Here is a 23,480-nt window from a genome sequence, read left to right on the forward strand (position 1 = left end):
TCTTTTCATTGGAGACCCCAAAGTTTTGGTAGACACTTCTAGATTTTCATTGGAGACTTCAGATTGTCGATGGAGGCCCCCAGATTATCATTGAGACCCAGGATTTTCGTCGTAGACCCCCAGTTTTTCACTGGATAACTGACAAAATTAATTGGAGACCTCACTAAATTCACTGGAGACCCCAGATTTTCATTGAAGACCCCCTGATTTTCTTTGGAGACCACCAGAATTTCAATGGAGACCCCAAGATTTCCAATTTGGATCTCCATGAAAATTGGGGTTTAAATACAAAAAGTGGGGACTTAAAATCAAATGAAGCATTTTTTTTGTTATCTCAATTTTTGACAAAAATGTATTAGATTTAATATTTTTTTACTCAAAATTAGATGAGTAGAAAAACAAAAGTACGAGAGTATATTATTACTACAGCTTCTTATTATCTTAAGAATATCGTACCAGCAGTTTTGGAGAAAATGGGCGAAATTGAATTCAGAAAATGATAAATTTTAAAATCGTAAAAATCCCATATAACACATTTTGAAATATTGATAAAAACGAACAAATTCTGCGGTTCGAGCTGTGCATATTTTGAAAAAATGAAAAATTCACCCACCCACTATGTTTTTTTTTCAAAATCTCTAATTATTGAATGGTTTTTACTTTTTTTAACAAACGGTTTCTTTAATACTTGCGAGAATTAGATGAGGACAATTTTCCTCGGTTAGGCTAGGACATAATTATAGCTACTGAGCTTTGCGGATAGGTAGCAAAGAACAGACAAGAACTATTTAAAATGAAAATTATTTTGCTATTTAAAAAATTGTTTATTTCTAAACTCTCGATTAAATCTATGATTAAAAAATGTTTTTGGATTACATTCATTAAGTAAACATTTTTTATAATTTTGATGAAAAATAACATTTGTTTAGCAGATCTCAAATCCACGTAGACTCTCTTGTATCTGCTTTTCACATCTGAAAATTAATTATTTAAAATTTTGGTTTTCCTATAAAAGTGACGCATTTATGTATCAGAGACAAGGATCCAAATTGGCAGAATTGATATAATTTCAAGATAGAAAAACGAGATGTTTTTCTTCTTAAGGCCCAGATAAAATTGTACAGAACACCGTTGGAAATCAGTTATGTAACTCTACTGAGAAACTTCAACTTACGTAGACAGTTCCTTAGAACTCTAATGAGAAAGGAATTGAGTTTTGCCACAAACTCTGATCTTCTAACTTTTAGATCAAAGGTTTGCAAGGATATATTTTTATCATATTGGAGTTTGTGGCAAATAGACATAAAAAAATGTTAAATAAATACCTGTATATTCCAAGCTTTGAATCATTCTTTTTTATACTTCCTCTTGAAGCATGATAACCACGCCAGTAGTACATTAGAGAACGCTCATAATCCTTTAGTTACAGTGGGACACATAAAAATGTGGAATTAGAAGACGTCTGTTTGACTCAAGTTATGATTAACATGAAACACAGAAATTGTGCAGTGACACAGACTTATTTATGTTAATAAGGAAATATTGGAACTTTTTTGCTCTGAAATAACTTGGAACACGCTTGTCGTCTTCCTATTCCACAGTAATATAGGTCATACGCAAGTTTTCCAAACGAAAGAAAAATTTTGCGAAAATTTGCATCATTTCAGGAAAACATTTTCTTCGTATTTCGTAACCTTTTTTACGAACGGAACGCGAAAAAAACGGAATTTTTGGCAAAAAATGCGAAATTTTCGTGAAATATTTTCCCTAGTTCGCTGGAAACCCTAGTTCTCTGCTATGTATAATTTCCAAGCTGTGTATTGGTTGCTTTGCCAGAATGAGATACTTTTTCAGACACGTGAATTGTGAATCATGCATACCATTCTTTAAATGGAGGTTTAATTGAAATGACGTTCACCATCCTTTTTAATTAGAAAATAAATCTGTGTGAGAATTATTAAAATATTACCTTTAATTGAAACAATGCTTCTGCCTTCATCACAAATCTTGTTAAAATTGATAAACAGATACCCCTTACAGGGGGAGTGGGGGGGGACTGCAAGATGGNTTTGTGTTGAGAACTATAGAACACATCTAGTAATATTCAAGATTTTGTTCCTTTGTGTTGAGAACTATAGAACACATCTAGTAATATTCAAGATTTTGTTCCTTTGTGTTGAGAACTATAGAACACATCTAGTAATATTCAAGATTTTGTTCCTTTGTGTTGAGAACTATAGAACACATCTAGTAATATTCAAGATTTTGTTCCTTTGTGTTGAGAACTATAGAACACATCTAGTAATATTCAAGATTTTGTTCCTTTGTGTTGAGAACTATGGACAGAACACATCGTCTTCTAATATTTCTATTGCAAGCTCCTTCACTCAGAAGATCATTGGCAATCTAAAAATATATATAATTACTTTTTTTTCACTTTTGGACCATGTATGCTGACTTAGTTCTAGTGTTTTTATATGTCATCAAACATAAAATAATAATAAGCTTTTTTTCTCAAAAACCTGACAGTTTTTATTTTTACACTGCATACTGGGTCTAATTAGATAATGTATTACACTTATCAAAACACTACTTATAGAAGTACAGAGGGACATTTCTTCTTCCATTTCCATAATTTGGTCTGTTTTTTTTGTGGTTTAAAAAGTACCACCGATAAAAAAAATCTCATTTTGATTTCAATACATTTTATCAAAAAAAATCTTTAAACATTATTTTCGCTGTCATTTTTAAACAAAAGGAAAGAAGACGATAGATGAAACTAAAAGTTTTTTTTTTAACAATACACCCTGTGTTATACGGTTATAGGCGATTATAGCAATATAATGAAGACGACTTTTCTTTAAAGTTTTAATTTTTAACAAGCTTTTCTCGAATTACAAATTTACAAGTAAATGAAGAGAAGTTTTTTAATTGACAGGATCTAATTGTCTTTATGTTTCTGTGTATCCATGCTGTTTAAAAGCTTAATATAAAACAAAAGTCGTCTTCATTATAATCGCCTACCATCGTATCAGACCTGAATTGCTTGAGTCCACTCTCTAAGATTAAGATGGCATTGAGCCAGTTCAACCATTATCTTTGTTTGTATATCCAGACCCCCTTTTAACCTAAACATCATTGAACATAGTGAAAGTCTTAAAATTCTGTGATGGTGATGAACCAAAACTTTGTAATAGACGAAAGGGAAACGAACTCAGATCATGATTTAAAAGATAATTTCCAAATATTTACTTTTTAGTGAAAGTCTTTAGCCACGTGCATAAACCAGAGGGGTTTATATAGCTTCTTGCTTTGTATCTTACAACTTGTAGTTTACAACTGAATCCAATTCAATTTTTCATAATTTTTGCCTGTCTTGATAGATAATAAAACAACTATTTTCAATTTGATTTAGTTTTTTTTCACTTTTTAATTTACCTTAGACTCTGAATTAGCATTTCTTTGGCAGAATTGAATTGAGCCTTTTGCCGGAACTTTTTTCCCTTTAATAAACAAAAATAATGCAATCTTGGATCTTTATGGAATTAATTCCAACATAATGTAGAAAAAGTGTTTATTATTCTTGAAACAGAAAACCAAAAATGTCTCTTAAATATTTTATCAGATAAAGATGGAAAATATACTCTCCGATCAGTTTTCCTTGTTTTTCTGCCTAAAATGGATATTTTAGATTTTACTTATTTATCTCTTCAAGTGATTTGAGCTGAAAACTTAAGAATTGGATACACTTAATCCTGATCGCTTAATCTGAATATCCACTGTGGATACAACTATATGAACTTAATAAAAGCATATTTATTACGTTTGAGGACTAGATTCCTTTCGAACGTTATTCTTAATAAACATTGAGACACTGAGATTGTCTAGTTATATTCCGGATTCCAATAACAATTTTGAAACATATCTAAAGGAGCCATCCAAGGAAAACTTTGTGTTTGCAAATATTACACCAGAAATTATTCTTGAAACAGTGAGTAAACTTAAACCTAAAAACATTTCAGGTAAGGACAATATTTCTACCAAGCTACTGAAGGAAATAGTTGATAGTATTTTTTTTCCTATAGCTCATTTGTTTAACCTTTCTTTTAAAACAGGATATATCCCTAGTGATTACAAATGTGCAAAAATAATTCCTATTTTTAAAACTGACGAAAAAGATAAATTTAATAACTACAGACCAATTAGTATTCTCCCAGCGCTAAGTAAACTTCTTGAAAAAATAGCTGCAACACAAATTTTTAAATATCTTAACAAGTTTAAGATTTTCTATCAACATCAATATGGATTTAGACCAAAACATAATATTAATCAACCATTACTACACACACCTCCCCGGAAGCGATTTTGACCTCGTTGTTACGACCATTTTTCTAATTAGTATATTTACGCGTATGCAACCGAAAGAAAAACTAGTTAGAGAAGACGATGAAATCAAACTCGGTCCCATTCTTAATGAACTCAATTAGTCTTTAGATTAGCAAACAAAAAGATTCAAGTAGTAATCTCTATATACACTATTCTAAAGCTTTCAGTTCTGTAGATTTATTTAGATTTCTATAAACAGAAGACACAAAATTTGAGAATAACTGTAAAAACAACCAAATACTAACAATTCTAGAAACGGCTATGGATAGACCAAATGTGTAAGTATGAGGGATTAAATGGGTTAAATACAGCAGACAGTTTTGTATGGTGTTAAGTTCCTTAGTTTTAGCTGCATGGAAAATGAGATGTCCATTGGTATAGAGCGAAATACCCCCTCCCCATAAAAGTCAAGGTTGAACTCCTTTGTTATTACCTGATAAAGTAAAGCTGTCTGATATGATTTTTTGTTTCTCCTTGTCCAGTCTAACTCATCAATTCTTTAAAATTAACGTTGTCAGAGCATTAATACACTTATGGTAGATGTATATTTTTTGAGCTCAAAAGGGGCCTCGAGGTTGGTCTAAGGTTGATAATCCCATGCTGAGCTCTGTTTACCGGAGAAAAGGTGGGTTTGGTTCCGGAGAATAATTTGATTTAAGACGACCTTTTACGGAGAAAGATTGTAAGGTTTATGGTCTATACCAATATTAAGGTGTCCATATGGATGACCATCTTTTAAAAAAAGATGCGCGCGGTAACTTTTCCAATTTCAAAAAAAGCACTTCTCTAAATTGATGCTCAATATCTCTTTAAACTTTAGGATAGGATCGCTGATAAAACTTGAAAAGGCCCTGCAATGCGTAGTGCGTTTAAAATAGTTTTTTTTCATGTTATATACATATTTTTATTGGCAAATGTCCAGAAAGAAAATCCATTGAAACTTTTTAAAAATTTCATAATTTACCGAGTCATATACTCTTTACTGATTGGGCTATTTTTGTCAATATAAAATGGGGGGGGGGGGGTTTCCCTGCTTGACCGTCCTCAACCCTACCCTATGAATAAAAAAAATCCGAAAAATTTGTTCAGAACTATTAAGTTGAAAAAGTGAAGAATGTCAGCCATTTTTAAGTTATTTAGGAAAAACCACAGGGGGGATGGAAACACCCCCACCCCATCTCGAAAAAGTTAAGTATTGAGTATTTAAGTATGTATATAGCGCAATGGAAACTATAATTATATTTCCGCGATTTAAATACACTCTAAACTATTATCTTAACAACAATGTGAAAGCTGTCGTGGTATTTCTATCTTGAAGTGTATTTCCTACTTATTTTATTGCATGAACCCACAAATGTAAATAATCAAGATAGAGTCAGAAAACCAAGGATATCTCATTCATTGTTGACCAGACAAAGGTTAAAATGGTATAAACATAATATACATCGCATTTGATGGAGGTAACTATAGATTAGCTATTCGGTTTCTAAAATATTTAATTTACATAATTAAGTTTGTGTGTTTGTCTCTGTGATGTACGATCATAACTCATAGAAAACTAAACTCCTTTCACGATTAAAGGGTTCCGTTGTGAATTGAGAATAGTCCTATTTACATTAAATTACAACAACAGCACCTTTAAATATATGTATACGTACTTTTGTCCGTTTTGAAGTTTAATATCTTGAATATTGTTAATACAAATATTCCTATTCCTGTCCACAAACATGGATTGTACTGGACGACTCTCCTTTACTCCTCCTGTGATAAAAACACAACATTACAAAGGAACTTGACACAAACTTAAATTTTTTAATCTTTATATCTTCTTTTTCAATTAAAACTTTACAAATTATAACTTTCGTTTATCTAAAAAATGTTTATGAAAATAATAAAATTTTGTTTATAAATGGATATATAATCTTCATCAAAAATTATACTGAATTTTTTCCTAGAAAAACAAAAAAAAAAGATCAAGTGCAAATCTTTCTTTTTTTTGCGTCTCACAGAGATTTTTATGTTTTATTCACAATACTGAAAACCTTCTTCTGACCCAATAAATATAGATATTATTGTTTTTCTATCTTTAATAAAATGATTTTCAATTGTGGTGTCTGTAAACTCGTAACAGTAGGGTGATTTAAAATAAGATTAATTGATAATTTTACCATTAGTTCTGGTCCTTGTTTTTTCTTCTATTTCATTCCATGTGTTTTGATAAACCATATCAATCATTGGTTTTCTATAAAAACAATAAATTATCCTTAAAATGATTCAAAAAACAGGTCAGAGCCCTCGATTAAAAAAATTCGGGAAAATACGTCTCGGGTCTAAGCTGTTGTTGGGCCTTATTCATGGCTTGAGCTTTCGGATTCAAGCTGCATCTTATCGTCCACAGAGTTGAGTTCAAAGAACCGGTTTAATATTCTATTTGGAGGATTTTCATGTTAGGAATTGGCGCATTCTGGGTTTTATGAGAACAAGGCTCAACATTGAGCCTTGTTCTGCACTAAAACTAACCAAGGTCGGTTTTATTTTCATTGGGCCTAACTTCTTAAGTCGAGCTGAAGATCTTGCAAGTTGCAGCTGTCAATCACATGGCATAAGCTGTCGTCAGTGTTGCGTCTTAAAGTAGAGTTTAAGGAATTAATTATGACTCGAGCCGAAGTTTTTAAATCTGTTAAGAAATCCATCAAGGAGACAATTTTTAGATTTAAAATGGATTGTATGACTATTTTCAATCGGTTCTTCTTACAGTGGGAAAATATCTAATCCTTTCACTGCATGTATACATTTTTAATGCAAATTGAATCTGCAATTCCAGATTGAACACTGCATATACTAGACAGAAGGAGAAGGTACAGTTTAAGCCACATCACCGATAGGACTTTGTGACCTCATAGCTCTTCTAGTTTTTTTTTCGCACAAGTATTACTTATGAGAGAAGCAAAGGAATTAAGTCTTTGTCACAAATTCTGATTTTATAATCAATGTTGCAGACCTTAGATATTTTAAACTATGAATTCTGTTAGATCAAATAATCTGAGTATGAAATATCAAAGGTTTACAACATCGGGTTCTAAAGATATTGAGGTTTAAATATTTGATTTTGTTCCAAAGACTCAATTCCTTTATTTGGTAACATATTACTATTTGTTTTAAAAAACAATTTTGTTTTACTAAATATATAAGATTTCAATTACATGTACAGTGTAATTTACTTGAATTTGACGTCTGACGAAGATGATGTTATCCAAAGAAATGTTAATATATTATTAGGGTTGTTAATCGTTTTTGAAAACGATCATTAAACGATCTTTTTTTTCGTTTTCCGATCATTTAAAAAATAATCATTTTAAAAACTTTAAACAAATGATAGTTTTTAAAACGATCGGAAAACGAAACAAAAAACGATAGGAAAACGAAAAAAGCGATCGTTTTTCAAAAAATAAAAACGTAAACATCCCTATATATTATTGCCCTTTTTCCACCACAACAAATTGTCAATGAAAAATTCATTAAATAATTTTACATTTGTGTTTGATTAAAAAGTCAGAATAAAACTATAAACACACGTTTTTATGCCACAGCATATCATCGTGAAATAAATGCACTCTTGAATTTTTAGAAATATTTTTAAAGAGTAATTAAAAAAAAGATTTTTTTGCGAAAAACTCAGTACTATCGAGAAAGACAAAGTCTGGCTTACCTCTGAGTGTAAAGTCTAGTGAGATTATCTGACATCTTTTTAGAATTTATTTTAATCGATTTTTCCCGAAACCTTAAAAGAACTGTTAATGTAACTAAGTAACCCTCCATTGTTAGAGTGGAATGTCCAATTCATAATGGTACCTTCAAACGATTTTTCTGATCAAGTATGAATTGGATATCTATTGTCAATGCTTTGTTTTTGAAAACTGGTTATGTTCGTTTCTGGTTTCGGTTCAAAAGTGGTTCAAAAGTGACTTGTACGAATTTCTTGCTTCAGAATCAATGGAGATATAATGTATATCATCAGAATCAATGGAGATATTATATATAATATCAGAATCAATGGAGATATTATATATATATTATCAGAATCAATGGAGATATTATATATATTATCAGAATCAATGGAGATATTATATATATATTATCAAAATAACTGGAGATATTATATATATATTATCAGAATCAATGGAGATATTATATATATAATATCAGAATCAATAGAGATATTATATATATTATCAGAATCAATGAAGATATTATATATATTATCAGAATCAATGGAGATAATATATATATTATTAGAATCAATGGAGATATTATATATATAATATCAGAATCAATAGAGATATTATATATATTATCAGAATCAATGAAGCTATTATATATATTATCAGAATCAATGGAGATATTATATATAATATCAGAATCAATGGATATATTATATATATTACACAGTCTTCTTGATCAGATTAGAAAGGGTACCGTAGTGAATTGGTCATAGACCTTTCTTAATAAAAGGTCACTTGAAATTACGCTTACGGTCCCTTTAACTGGAAATTTGATGATATATATTCCCTGCTTTACTCATGGTATATATAAACTGAACAGAAAATATGAACTTAAGGTTCAGGATTACAACTAACTCCCCATTAGTGTATAAATTGAATATGCTCCCAATATGTTTATAACAATGAGAAAAAAGACCATTATTATACTTCTATAGCACTTCAGGGCCATGTTCAATCAAACATAAAGGGAATAATAAAAAGGAAAATGTAATGTGCAGTGTCAATGATAATGGATGAAAAATGTAAGTAATAAAAACACTTAAACAGATTTTACGATTAAAAGTGAAAAATGAATTATTTTAGAAATATTAAAAATATAGACATAAAGAATATGCCTCTATCTTTTATAGTCAATGTGCTAGGGAGGTTTAAGAATAATTACATCTAAAAAATGTAAATTAAGTAACCCTCCATTTGTAGAGTTGCGTGGATGATTCAGTACCCTTTAAACCTTTAAAACTGATCAATGATGAGGGGCTTATCCTTATATTTGCCTACTTATACAGAAATGTGTGTAATCATTGCTGATTTTATTTGCAAGCTGGTTTTTATATTAGTATTTACTCTGCAAATGTCGACGAAAAACGTAGAATATGACCCAAAAAACAAGGAATAGCGTTTTTCGGCTTTTTATCATTTAAAATGACTCGAAAATGTTCATAGGTGTATAATTTTACCAATATTGTTCAAAAAACAAACAAAATCATTTACATGTATCCAATGTGTATACATCGTCCTAAACCCAGAACTCTTTGTAAAACAAACTATAAAGAGAGGTTGCAGCAATCTCGGCCAAATAGTTGCAAACTGCAGAAATAAGCGATTTTTTGCATGGCATCAAGTTAGGGACTCTTAAGAAAATTTTATTTAAAATATAAACAATAGTAATTTTATCATGCATTTATAATTTCTCAAAACATATGGTTTTTTCTCTCTCAAATATAGATTTTAGTAGAATAATGATAATTATTAATTGTTGAAAGTAAACTGCATGCAGAGAGGTTTTCAAACGTTCGAGACAAAGATTTACGTCAAACGAAAACGTCAATCGAAACAAACTAAAATTAAATATTATATACTAGAGCACCTTTTCTAGTAATTTTAAATGATAAAAAGTCCTGAAAAAACGCTAATCCCTGTTTTTTAGGGCCAACTTTATATCTCTAGGAAATTACTCAACTAAACATCAGGGGTGTGTATTTTCTCGAAAAATCAAATCTCCCCCGTTTATGAAAATGTTTTTTTTCGCCAGATGTATTGTATGTATGCGTTAAGCGGCGGATTTTCTCTAGGATTTTTTGCTGAATTTGAAGAAAATAAATGATTGTTACGCAACGTAAAATAAAGAAATTTTGGATATAAAGTATCAAAAAGAATAAATAATATTGCCTTATGATGTCCCATTTTTCATCCCCCCCCCTCCGAATCATCAAAAATCATTTCTCCCCCCAAGGGGGGGGGGGGGGGGTTCTGAAAAATATGGACCATGTTAAACATCCAAAATGAACTCTTTTATTATTATCAACACTTTTATTACAGGGCGTGGAAGAAAACTGCAAATGTTATGAGACTAAATGTGAAGTCTCCATCTACTCCTGTTGCCGAAAATAAGGCGAGTATTAGCTTGTTAGAACAAATTTGGTGGGTTTCATCTATCTATTCTATATAATAAAGCTTTTTGCTCACATATATATTAAATATTTATTTATATGTTAGCTATAGCTGGCCAAAAGGCTGACATTTTTTTAAGAACCCCATGACTAGCCCGGGAGTAACATGGACTTAAAAAATTCGATTTGTTTTTTTCAAGATGGAAATTTTTGTTCAAAATTTTTTATATTTAATTTTTTATATTTAATTTTACGGGTAACGCCGGGCACTTCAGGTAGTCTTTATATTTATAAAGTTGTAATCTCTGTTCGTCTGTTTGTTTGCCTGATCATAACTCAGGAACCCCTGGACCAATTTGCTTAAATTGGAAAACTCGGTAGGACCACGGAAATGTTTTTAGTCTGGTTTTAAGATTCTAGGTTAAGTAAATTTAAAATTCTGTGATGGTGATGGACCAAACCTTTGTAGAGTGAAAAAAGTAGATGGTAGTTCCACATTTATTGAAAATATATTTCGGTCTGGGTTGACTCTCGTCAGTTCTTGAGATTGTTTCTGTCACGAAGATTAATAACAAAGGTTAAGTAAGTCGATTTTTATAGCAAAAATTAAGTTTACCGGGTAAAATTGTGCGGGTAAACAGAAATGACCCTTGGCAACGATGGGTTCCAAAGTTAGTATCATACAGACTTAAAAACCAATTAACACTAGGAACTATTGGGAACATCTTGTATGAGCGTCGAAATTGTTTAAGTGTAATATCTGTATGTTTACTGTAGCCGGCCAAACCGTAATATTTATAAAGATTTACCAAAATAAAAAATGTTACATTTTCCACCTTTTGTAACTTAAAATATGTGGCATATCCCTTAGAATAACTGTTTCATCGAAGGGGGATGTTTTTGTCGATTGTTTGACAAATTTTGAAATTTTACGGGCAACGCCAGGCACTTCATCTAATACGATCCCAAATGTTAATTAATTGATATTAGGGGCAGAAATTATCCATATTGTTGTTGTTAACAATTGGAAGTAGGATGTCAAGTTGTAGGAAAAATGTATTATACTGCAAAGAAGTGTTTATTTTTCTGAATATCATAATATTTATCTCTTATTTTGATTACTGATATTGACATCTTTTAACGCTCCAAATGTAGTACAATTTCTAAAGTGTAGTACTAATACGCAAAAAACTTGCCAAAGTTCACAATGACACAGAAATTACTTTCAACCCCAATCCCATTTGGGATGAGAAATGTAATTAAATGAACCTCTGACTTGAGGTGGTTGATAATATGACAGATCATAGAATTTAAAATGTATTGATAGATATTGACTTTGTTTCATTAATGCTTACTGCAAATAATACAGATTATTCAGGTTAGATTTGTTTGTATGTCGGATACTCACTCTCTGACGTCACATATTAAACAGGAAAGCTGCCTCATTTTTTTTAAAGATACACTTTAGACATTTTTGTTCAGGTTTCCCCTACTTTTCTAAAGTATTAATTTATCTCGGATATAATTCTAATTTATACTTAAAGCTTGCAATTTCAAGTATCAATTAGATCTGTGCAAATAGATTAAGCTTGTTTCCCCCCTTAGTGGCTAAAACCTCTAAAATTCTAATTTATACTTATAGCTTGCAATTTCAAGTATCAATTAGATCTGTTAAATAGATTAAGCTTGTTTTCCCCCTTAGTGGCTAAAACCTCTAAAATTGTATCCAGAGACTAGATTTAATGGATAGCGATAAGTAGTTGTTCAACCAGTTATCTTATGTGACGTTCAAGCTGAGCTGAAGTGGTTGAACCACATCTACGCGGTTCAACAGCGCATTGCTAATCATCAAATCTGAGGTCGAATTTAAAGAATTTGAACCGCATCCCTGAACCGCCATTAAACCTGTTCCAAATGAGCGCCGGCTCAAATCTCGAAACACTGATTAAAATTTCAAGTGGAACAAGCTATGTTTGAACCGCGTCTAAACGTGGTTCAAATTCATAAAATTCGGCCACTTATCCCTGTCAGTATATAGATTTGCCAGTAGGTTTGGTTTGAAATAAAAAATTCAATATCCGAGAAGAATTAAATAGTTAATGTTTGAGACTGTTTTGCCCACATATTCCCCAATTTTGAATTTCCCCATCCAAGTGTTGGGTTAGCGTAGAGTATACCGGATGGAGATGTGTTTATCCATGCTGGGGATTTCACACGCTGTGGCTCAGTTTCTGAGGTCAGGGATTTCAACGCCTGGATATCTAAGGTAACTGGTGGTATATTAAGCAGCTATCATCGATGTATTATTTTCTTACTTGAGGTTTAAATGCAAAATTATGAATTAGTTTTGAGCTCCAAAGATTATTTGACGAGAAAATGTAATTTTCTTTTAAAATAAATAAACAAAATTAAAGGGACCCTCTATTTTTAAAAATGACATGACAAATTCACAATGTAACCTTTAAACCTGTGTTTGATCATCGAATACGGAGATATTCTTATTTTTTCTGGATGAAAGACAAAAGGAATAAAAGGGACCGTTGTGAATCGGGTATGCCACTCTACAAATGAAAGGAAACTTGAAAGTTTGCCTTCAGTCCCTCTAACAGTTTGCTATAAATAAATAAATGTATATTTTTAGCTGCCACATAAACACAAGATTGTTATCGCCGGGAATCACGAGCTAAGCTTTGACAATTCATTTCAAGGTAAATAAAGTTATTGAAATCTAAACCAGAGCCTGTCGCCTGTATATTCTTTCTCTCCTCACATAAANCAGTTCTAGATTTGGATTTAGATTGCAACATATTCTCATACTTTTTCTAGTCAGTTCTAGATTTGGATTTAGATTGCAACATATTCTCATACTTTTTCAGCTTTGCATGGAACATGGAAAAGGGTTTAGGTCAGAATTGCTCTTATTAGATTAGATTTTCTCTTTTTAGATTTATTTTGATTTGTTTCGAGTTTTTAAATGTTTTTTTAACTCACCTTTTCAGAGCTTATATTAACATTTACTTGGTAAGATTGATTTTAGATATTTAAATAATAAACATATTTTATATCTGTAATTTTTATATACAATGTAGGTTGGATAAACATAGATTTAAAAAAAAAATACACCATATCAAGCATAACTAGTTTTATTTATTAATGAGCTAGATTTTTACTATAAGAAATGTTTAAACATATCTGTCAGCTATTGCTAATTGTAAGTAAACAAAATGCCTGACTAGATAAATTATTGCAGGGTTGAATATGGAAACCACAAACTGTAGATCCGAACATCTTGGAAACTCTCCGCTACATATATCACAGAAAATGTTGTATACCCCCACCTCAGCTTCGGCAGAAGATAAGGTCGGTCAGTTGATATTTATTTTTAATTTTTAATTTTTTTACTTCTCCACATTTTTTAAAAGCTCCATTTTTTTTTACATTTTCTTGATTGGTTTATTCCATGATTCCATGATTCCTTGATTTTTTGATTTCTTAATTTCTTGCTTTCTTGCTTGTTTGATCTCATGATTTCTTGATATTTTGATATTTTGATTTCTTGATTTTCTTGATTTCTTGACTTCTTGATTTTTAGATTTCTTGATCTCTTGATTCCTTGATTCCTTGATTTCTTGATTCCTTGATATTTTTTTTCTTGATTCCTTGATTTCTTGAATTTTTATCTTGAATTCTTGATTCAATGATTCCATGATTTCTTGACTTCTTTCATGATTTTCAAGTTTAAGTTTAACTTTCTAGTATCTTGATTCTAAGTTAAGGCTGCCAATCTTCTAAATAAGTCTCGAGGAATTTTTTAAAGAATAATTTTAAGCTGTCTATCTCTTAATTTTTGCATGCTTAAAAAGAATTTTTTTTCTCCGATTTGGGCCCGATTTGATCAGTCATTTTGACGTTTTTTTTTGTATACAAACAAACAAACCAGCAGACAGGCAAAGTATATCTATATATAAAGTTGCACTCTCTGTTTGTCTATCTGTTTCTTTGTTTGTCTTATCATAACTCAGGAACCCCTGGACCGATTTTGATCGTGGAACACGGGAGACCCACGGGAATACTCTTAGTTTTGAGATTCTAAGTTGAGTGTGTCGACTTAAACAGCGAACATTTAGTTTCCCGGTAAAACTGTCCAAGTGCGGGTAAACGGCTGAAGTAACTTTCAGTAACCGTGGCAGCGCCGGGTTCCGAAGCTAGAATGTAGAGTTAAAGTTAAACAACTCTCTGTCATACATTCTTATAACACTCCCTTTGATTTATATCATAATTTTGTTATGTTTATCTAGGAACCTGTTAACAGTACAGCAACAGAGATGCAGAAAGAATTGACGGAGTGTACATATCTAGAGGATAGCGGCATCGTACTCTACGGACTTAATATCTACGGTGAGAACAATTTTTATAATTAATCCAGAGGTTTATATTTTTTTTTTAGAATTTTCAAAGTTAATCCAGAGGTTTATATATTTTTTTAGAATTTTTAAAGTTAATCCAGAGCTGGGAACTTTAGAATGGATAAACTTTAATCCTGACTTCTTGATCCGAATATCCACTGTGGAAACTTTTCATTTTTGTTCTAATCCACTCTTTTTCTCTCTCCTTGGATATCCGTTAATTGTTTTCTCCAATGAGAATATTTCTGTTCTCTCATTGGTTGCCCGCTTTTCTCTGATTGGCTGCTACAGTTTCTCAGATGATTAAATATTAATATGAATTTTATCGTTTTTCATACACTTTTAAGATAATCTTGCAAGATTATGTTAATCTTGAGATTATCAAAAAGAGAGGATCAAGCATTAATCCTGATATCCACCATTCTAAAGTTTTCAGCTCAGAGGTCTATATTTTTTTTTTAGAATTTTCAAAGTTAATCCAGAGGTTTATATTTTTTTTTAGAATTTTTAAAGTTAATCCAGAGGTTTATGTATTTTTTTAGAATTTTCAAAGTTAATCCAGAGGTTTATATTTTTTTAGAATTTTTAAACCTACTCCAGAGGTTTAGAATTTTTTAGAATTTTTTAAATATCTAGGGAGATGAATGAAAAAGCAAGTTTATTTTATCAATTTCATTACTATTTCCCCAAAAAAATACTAATTTTTCCATTAAAAAAAAGCGTTTTTCCCAATTCAGCGTATAAAGTCATACAAAATATTTTCCGCTCTGCGCAAATATACTTTGTGTGGGAACACAGGGGGGGGGGGATTTTTCTTGAAAATATACAACCTTGAGTGAATCAATCAAAAAGATTTGTCACTCATTTATCTTCGGCTATAGTTTTTCAATTCCTTCGCACCAAGTTTCATAAATCGTATTGTAGGATTTCATTTTTAAGAAATCATAAATGCATTCAAAAACTATTAATTTCTTCATTACATGCATGGAAGACAATAGGATTGCAATTAATATAAGAGTGAATATTACAGTGTAAGTTTCCCATCCTATATAAAGTAATATTCCCTCCTTTATTTATTGCATCCTTGTTCCCCCATGTGAATGAAAGAGAGGTGTAATTTTTACAACTTTTGAACAAAATTTGATATTTACATTGCAATTTGCAACCAGGGTCGCAATGTTAAATTGTAATCCCTGGAATGCAATCCAATTGATAGCGAATTTTGCGGATTTACAACTTAAAACATCACAACAAACATTAATCAGATTTGGTTTCTGAGCTTAAAAATAAGTGTAATAAAACCAAATAGATTTTTACAGTTATTATTAAAACCTGAAGAAGTTTGATTTTTATGTTAATCAAAATTTTATATTTTGTTTTAGAAGTTGAAAAATCTCCATAAGATTTGTATAAAAATTGAAAAAAAGATTTCAACCATGATTTTTATTTATTCTTCAGAATAAATTACGAAAAACAAGATTGATTGAATGGGGGTTTGAGAGATTTTTTCTTATTTTGTATTTTTTTTTGTGGTCGCTTTATCACTTTAGGGGGTAAAAATTAAAAAAATAACCCCACCCCCTAGCCTAGGGTGGTAAACATGAATCAGATATCAGGGAAGAAAGAAAGAATGAACCCTACATGCAAGCTTTTTACATATATTGTCCTTGAAAAAACATTTAATTTATTTAAGGGTATGACATTATAAAAATGTTTGCTGCCTTGAAAAATATTTGCAAATCAGAGTTAAATCTACTTATTGCTTACTCAATCATAATCTTTGGAAAAAATATTGGGATATTTTTCTATTTTATTGTAAAGAAAAGACTAAGAAAAATGGAACCACGAAAAAAGATTCAAATTTTTCTATCAAACTGGGGCTATATTATTAATAAGAACTCGGTCCATTTTTGAAACTCGGATTCATTATCCAGATTCATTATCCGAATTCATTATCCAGATTCATTATCCAGATTCATTATCCGGATTCATTATCCGGATTCATTATCCGGATTCATCATCCGGATTCATTACCCGGATTCATTATCCAGATTCATTATCCGGATTCATTATCCGGATTCATTATCCAGATTCATTATCCGGATTCATTATCCGGATTCGCATCAGAATGAAATGGATCCTAAACATTATTGTTATCTCTGTTAGGTACGCCCTGGCAGCCTGAGTTTGGGAACTGGGCCTTTAACTTAGTACGTGGAGAACAATGTTTACAGAAATGGAATCAGATCCCTGAAAACACAGATATCTTGGTACGTAGTTAATCATTCAGATTAAAACTTTTAAAATTTATTGGTGTTAAACTACTTTAGGATGAAATTAATCCTATTTTCTTTAAGCCGATTCAGGGGTGTTTATTTTCTCAAAAAGGGGGATTCTGAAAAATTTACACATCTAGTTAAACTCAAAACATCTTTCATTGAATTTATCAGAATTTGTTTCCTACATCGTTTTATCAAATATCAAGTAATTAAACAAGATTTGGTTTCTTTTTCAACCTTATAATCACGTCAAACTTAAGTGAATTGTACGTAAAATTGAAATGTTATATGTTTCCATGTCTCATTGAAAAGCCATCAAGAAGAAGAAAAATGTTTTGAATTTCTAATATGTAACCAAATAAATTTGCTTTTCTCATAATTGTGCGTAAAATCAAATCTAGATGAGCTGCGAGGTTACAAAGTTGTACCAGTCTTGTCGCATGAATTTCACCCTCTCCTTCTGTCTAGTCCACAATGTCTAGAATAAGTTTCTCTGTAAAAAGATTACTTAATTTCACCTTTAATCTAGGTTTAATATTGGAGAACATTTTGATAGCAAGGGGGGGGGGTTTTAAAAAAAATGATGACCCCTGTTTTTCCCTTGACAAAACACTTGAGCCGATTGGGTCTAAATTTTTTTGTCGGTCCTCACATGATTCCAGGAAAGCTTTATAAATGGTTAGAATAGAACAAATTTGCCCTAAAAGAATATCGATTTTTCAAAATTCACGAAAATTGATGAAAGAGCAGCAATTAAAAGTTCAAATCGAAGCTGGGGCCGAAACGCCTTTGGAAGCCTTGTTACTATTTTTTTTTCCTGTTAAAAGAATTAGCATAATTTTTTGCGTTTTAGATAACACACTCTCCTCCAGTTGGGTTCGGAGACCTGTGCAGTACGGGTATACGAGCTGGTTGTGTAGATTTGTTAAACACGGTTCAACTTAGGGTTAAACCTAAATATCATGTATACGGGCACATACATGAAGGTAACTATGTATAATTTTAAATAACTTTTATGCTATGAGAGTTACATGCTAGATTTTTACCCTTTTTATGTAACAAGGTTTAAAAAATTGTCGGAATTTCTTAAATGTTAACAATTTTTTCAATTTTTTTTGAAGCATACATCACTTTTATTGAGAAACCATAGTCGAAATGATAAATTTTCATACAGAAAATCAATGATATTTTCATTTTATTTTGTTAGAAAATGGTTAAACGTTGCTGTGATAAATCCTTCATAATTTTAGTTTTGGGAAATAGTTGTTAATACTTTTCAGAAGCTCATTTAACATTTAGATAGAATAGTTGTTAATACTTTTCAGAAGCTCATTTAACATTTAGATAGAATAGTTGTTAATACTTTTCAGAAGCTCATTTAACATTTAGATAGAATTATCTGCAAAATAATCGTTGTTAATTTTTTTCTTCCCCAAAAAAATACTAATTTTTCCATTAAAAAAAAGCGTTTTTCCCAATTCAGCGTATAAAGTCATACAAAATATTTTCCGCTCTGCGCAAATATACTTTGTGTGGGAACACAGGGGGGGGGGGATNAAGCTCATTTAACATTTAGATAGAATTATCTGCAAAATGTACTTTTACTAAAACGACTTTTCAAATCGTTAGTTGACGAACTGTTGTTTCTGTTTGTTCAGACATATTTTCAAATCGTTAGTTAACGAACTGTTATTTCTGTTTGTTCAGACATATTTTCGGTCAAAATCTTTGCACAATGTAAAATGCACTTTTAGAAAATGATATTTTGAATTTTTGAGATCTTGCAAAGGAATTGAGTTCTGGTCACAAACTCTGATTTTCTAATCCCTAAATCTTTGCAACCTGATTTTGTAGACCTTTAACTTTTTAAACTATAAATTTGTTAGATTAAAAAGTCCAAGTTTGAAATATGAAAGGAGCAAAGCTATAGGGATTAGAATATTGGAGTTTGCGGCAAAAACTCAATTACTTTTTACTGGGTCTTCTGAAAGCCAAACATCCTTGAATGTGAAAAAAGAATTTCAAACATGATTTTTTGTAATTATGTACATTTTACAGGATATGGGATTCGATCTGACGGCCAGGTCGTGTACGTGAATGCCTCCACATGTGATATCAACTATATTCCTTGCAATCCTCCGATTGTCTTCGATATAAACCTTCCAGCTGGCCAAACCAAATCATAAAGTACTGTTTTCAATATTTTTAGTTTTTATCAATAATTAGGACAGGGGTGTATATTTTCTACTTTTGTATCCGAAGATAATTTGAGAGTTTTCGCGAAAATTTAAAAACAAAATTCATACTTATTCCAAAAATCACTTGAAAATTCTGGAAAATAAATGCCCCTTTTTATATTTACTTTATTTACGGATGCCTTTAAACATATTGTTCTGGACTGATCGGTGACCACTCTATTTCCTATATTGTTCTAGACTGATCAGTGATCACTCGTATTTCATATATTGTTCTAGACTGATCAGTGAGACTGATCGGTGACCACTCTATATATTGTTCTAGACTTATTAGGGACCACTCTATTTTATATATTGTGGCTGCCTAATGCGAGCTTAATTTGAAATGTTACATTCATTCAATTTCAATTTAATTTAAAATATTCTCTTTGTATTCTCGTCTTCCCCGAATTTAAATGTTAATTTTCTTCTAATACTCGACAATTGCAAAGAACCAGGAATTAATGGCGGACCCAATAAGCCGGTTATAGCTGACACAAAAGACATTCCAAAATAAAATCTATTCGTAAAATTGCCAATTTAACCCTATCCCGACTATTTTTGTCTAATATAGACAAGTGAAAGGAGGGGGGGGGGGGGTCGAATCCCATTTGATTTTATCTGTGTTGATATAGGGGAGTGTGATACATGTTCCTAGTCCAAAATGTCGAGGCCTGCTCATTAATGAAAAATTAGACCTCTATCTTAGATGGTTAGCGTGCAAGGAGCAAGAAAGATTAAAAAAACTTCAAAATGTGCGTCGGAAAATTTACAAAGATTAATATTTTTACTTGAAAAATGTAATAATAAAATATTTTCTGATTTTTTTTGAAACACCGACACCTTACCCTCTGCACCCATAAATAAATGTTAAGCAAAATTTATTGACAACTATGAAGTTCAAAAAGTTACGAAGTTCTCATGGTTAAAGGGTTCAGTTGTGAATCAAAGTTAAGAAGTTCTCATGTTTAAAGGGTTCAGTTGTGAATCAAAGTTAAGAAGTTCTCATGTTTAAAGGGTTCAATTGTGAATCAAAGTTAAGAAGTTCTCATGTTTAAAGGGTTCAATTGTGAATCAAAGTTAAGAAGTTCTCATGTTTAAAGGGTTCAATTGTGAANTCCCTTCCCCAATCGTGATAGGGTTAAAAGAGTTTTATTTTATGAAGCGCCACTTTCAAGCCAACATTGTAAATACTGTTCTCTTAATGTTCAGAGTGAAATCGAGAATTAGACCTTGGATTATCAACATATTTAGTTAAAGTCATTAACGATTTACAAGTTAAGCTTCTATTAATTTCATTTTTTTGGAACCAAATAGAAATGCCGTAAAAATCCACGAGTCTTTAATCCAAAATAGGTTTTGTTGTTAAAAGTATGATTGAGAATCGTGTATGGTATTTTTGAATGTAAAGAGTTCCGGAAAATTTTGTTGAAAGGCCCTTTAAGGTCCAAGGATTAGTTTTTAAAATCTTTATGCTCGTCTGTAAGTTTTGGTTCCCCATTAAATTAAATACAATTAGTTGTTTTTACAATCCAATCCCTTTAAACTGATCAAGTACAATAGTATTTTAATCAATATTTTCAGTAGGACATCTTCTTTAAAATCCTTCCTTCTCTTTCCCTCTCCAATGGTTTGTGGAGGTCACTAAATGTTTTGTCATAAAATGATAAAATTAAATGATTTCTATAATAGGGGATTACAAGGGAAGGGGGAGAGGACTTTAATGAATATAAACCACTGATAGTTTTGTAAAATAAACTGGATTATTATACACTGGAATTGAAATTACTGCATTTTCTCACATAAAAAAATACACTGATCTCTGCAACATGCCTCAATATAATTGTAAAATTTTTATGTTTTTATTTTTTTGTGAAAATTTTGAATTAAAGAGAAATAAAGGTACATCTTAAACAGTTAATAACTACTTCGATATTTAAAAATATTTATTTATCTTTAGATCCGAAACTTTCCGCTTTGAATACTGTAAGGGATGAGCCCCGAAAAATGGTCTCCAAGCCTCCGTTTTCGCAAATGAGAATTTAAAATGGTTTGGCGCCACCCCTAAACGTTAGAATTGAATTAATAAAAGTGTAAAATATAAAAATATTTAATCTTTGAATAGTTATACAGTGTTTTCTTTTAAAATATCTATTCTTAAGGGTATGGGGTAGCCCAAGGTCATTTCAAATACAGAGGCTTGGAGATAGGGTTTCCAATAGGAATTATGTTGCGCAGAATGATTACTTCCGCTTGTGCCATTTCATTGCGTGGAATTGCGCAATAGTTAGGAACAGGAAAGCAATTAAATATTCGCGGAATTGCGCGTAATTATATGCTATAGAATTGCTTTTCCATCTCAAAATTAATAATTTGAACTGTGACTTACAAGAAAAGATACAAGAATGAAAATATCTTTAGATTTTAAAATAATCGAGGCCGAGGATCACTTGTTTCGATAGTTTTCAAATGAAAGTTTCTAGTGGTTAAGCTACTAATTAACAATTTAATATAATACATTTTTCATTTGTTCACATTGGATGGCCATTAAAATTGAAACTTTTCTTGGTTAAAATTGTAAGGTTGGTTTAATCAAAAAAGAGGTTTTGCTACAGTAAAAACCAGAAAACTATGCTACAAAAAGGTAACTTTGTAAAGGTGTATTTGATGCAAAAACAATGATGTTAGTATACTTATAAAATCACTTATTCAGTTTTTAGTTAAATGGATCTTCTTGAGCTTAAATGTCGTCTTTCTATGGTAGAGTTTTCTGGTTATGCTGCATATGAATAAATAATAGAATAGAAGATCAAGTTTAAATCCAACTTTCATAGCTTTAGAGACTGAAAAGTTAGTGAAGTTCAGTTAATTGTATGCCACGACAAATGTTTAAAAGCGCAACTTTAAATGTTTAAAATCCTCCTAGTTGGTTCATTTTTGAGGAATAATTTTCAGAATCGGGTTTTAAAAAATTATTCAATAACTACGACGGAAAATTCTACAGTAAACTGTTTAAGAACAGGTTCAGAAAATAAAAACTAACTATTATCATCAAAAATAAGTAATTTCATTCAATTATTGGTTTCTGTAATGTATCATTGTTCACAAACATTTTCTGTAGATTTCCTGGAATTTTTATTGAAAAGACGACATTTGAAGAATTTGAAGAAATCTGCGAACAAATTCATAAAGATAAGAAATTCAATATAATGATGAAAAAGAAATGATTAATTCTAAAATTTTAATTAAGAAATATGTTTCTAAACCTATAATTATTTTACTGTAGATATTTTTTACATTTTTTGTCGCCGTTATTTAATAATAAAAAAATATTCTCGAAACCGGAAACGTTATCACCCAAATTGATGATTTTGAAAGTCGACATTGCGCTCAAACTCAGAAATTATACATCATTATAACGTGTTATATGTCTCAAATAAATCTTAAAAAAATTCTCCACAATACATACATTCTCTTGTTTAACAACCATACATACCATAAGCTGGTTCGTTGTTTTATATTTTCTTTTAGGGTCAAAATCTATAATAGTGTAAGAAAAGCAAATATATTCTAAATTGTTTTAGGTTAAAGATAGTGCTAAGTTTAATAAATTCAAACATTAAGGAAGTTACGTGCGCTTGCCGCGTTGAATTACAAGAAAGAGAAATATTAGAATATATTTTAGGGTGAGGGTTGGTTAAGACACTTTCTGGGCCGAGTGCTGTGGCTAGGATAGGTTAGCGAACCGAGCGCCGCGGCGAAAACAGGCTTTCTCTCTGTCTTGTAATTCAACGTGGCATGCGCACGTAACTACCTTGGGCTTCTTCACCAACATTTTCAAAATCTTTGAAGTTTTAGTATTTTTTTTTCTGGAAGTGATCCAAAAAGATTAACAACTTTGAATGTATCTCGAATAACAGCACTGAATGTATCTCGAATAGCAACACTGAATGTAGCTCGAATAGCAACACTGAATATATCTCGAATAGCAACACTGAATGTA

At 31.0% G+C, this 23,480-nt stretch overlaps 2 protein-coding genes across 10 annotated transcripts; one reads left to right on the forward strand and one right to left on the reverse strand.

Annotated features, from left to right (window-relative positions):
* Positions 1-2,074: 2,074 nt before the first annotated feature.
* On the reverse strand, positions 2,075-6,756 carry LOC111694705 (uncharacterized). Its single transcript, XM_023463694.1, has 6 exons — positions 6,555-6,756; positions 6,045-6,147; positions 4,820-4,883; positions 3,439-3,503; positions 3,038-3,128; positions 2,075-2,406 (listed from the first exon to the last, which is right to left on the reverse strand). Exons 1-6 carry the CDS (start codon positions 6,619-6,621, stop codon positions 2,299-2,301), a joined length of 498 nt encoding a protein of 165 aa, XP_023319462.1. The 5' UTR covers positions 6,622-6,756; the 3' UTR covers positions 2,075-2,298.
* Positions 6,757-10,485: 3,729 nt separating this feature from the next.
* LOC111718485 (metallophosphoesterase domain-containing protein 1) lies at positions 10,486-21,391 on the forward strand. 9 transcript variants are annotated; one of them, XM_023494104.1, is made up of 11 exons: positions 10,486-10,560; positions 11,937-11,990; positions 12,729-12,824; positions 13,200-13,266; positions 13,809-13,918; positions 14,857-14,956; positions 17,131-17,234; positions 18,097-18,229; positions 19,302-19,474; positions 19,679-20,003; positions 20,643-21,391. In XM_023494104.1, exons 1-9 carry the CDS (start codon positions 10,513-10,515, stop codon positions 19,427-19,429), a joined length of 840 nt encoding a protein of 279 aa, XP_023349872.1. In that variant the 5' UTR covers positions 10,486-10,512; the 3' UTR covers positions 19,430-19,474; positions 19,679-20,003; positions 20,643-21,391. The 9 variants fall into 9 exon arrangements, with proteins under 9 accessions (XP_023349872.1, XP_023349874.1, XP_023349873.1 ...); XM_023494106.1 differs by having other exon boundaries at positions 19,718-20,003; XM_023494105.1 differs by having other exon boundaries at positions 19,302-19,469.
* The last annotated feature ends 2,089 nt before the right edge of the window (positions 21,392-23,480 follow it).

The sequence above is a fragment of the Eurytemora carolleeae genome, unplaced genomic scaffold (assembly GCF_000591075.1).
Source record: "Eurytemora carolleeae unplaced genomic scaffold, Eaff_2.0 scaffold68, whole genome shotgun sequence".
Taxonomy (NCBI): Eukaryota; Metazoa; Arthropoda; class Copepoda; order Calanoida; family Temoridae; genus Eurytemora; species Eurytemora carolleeae.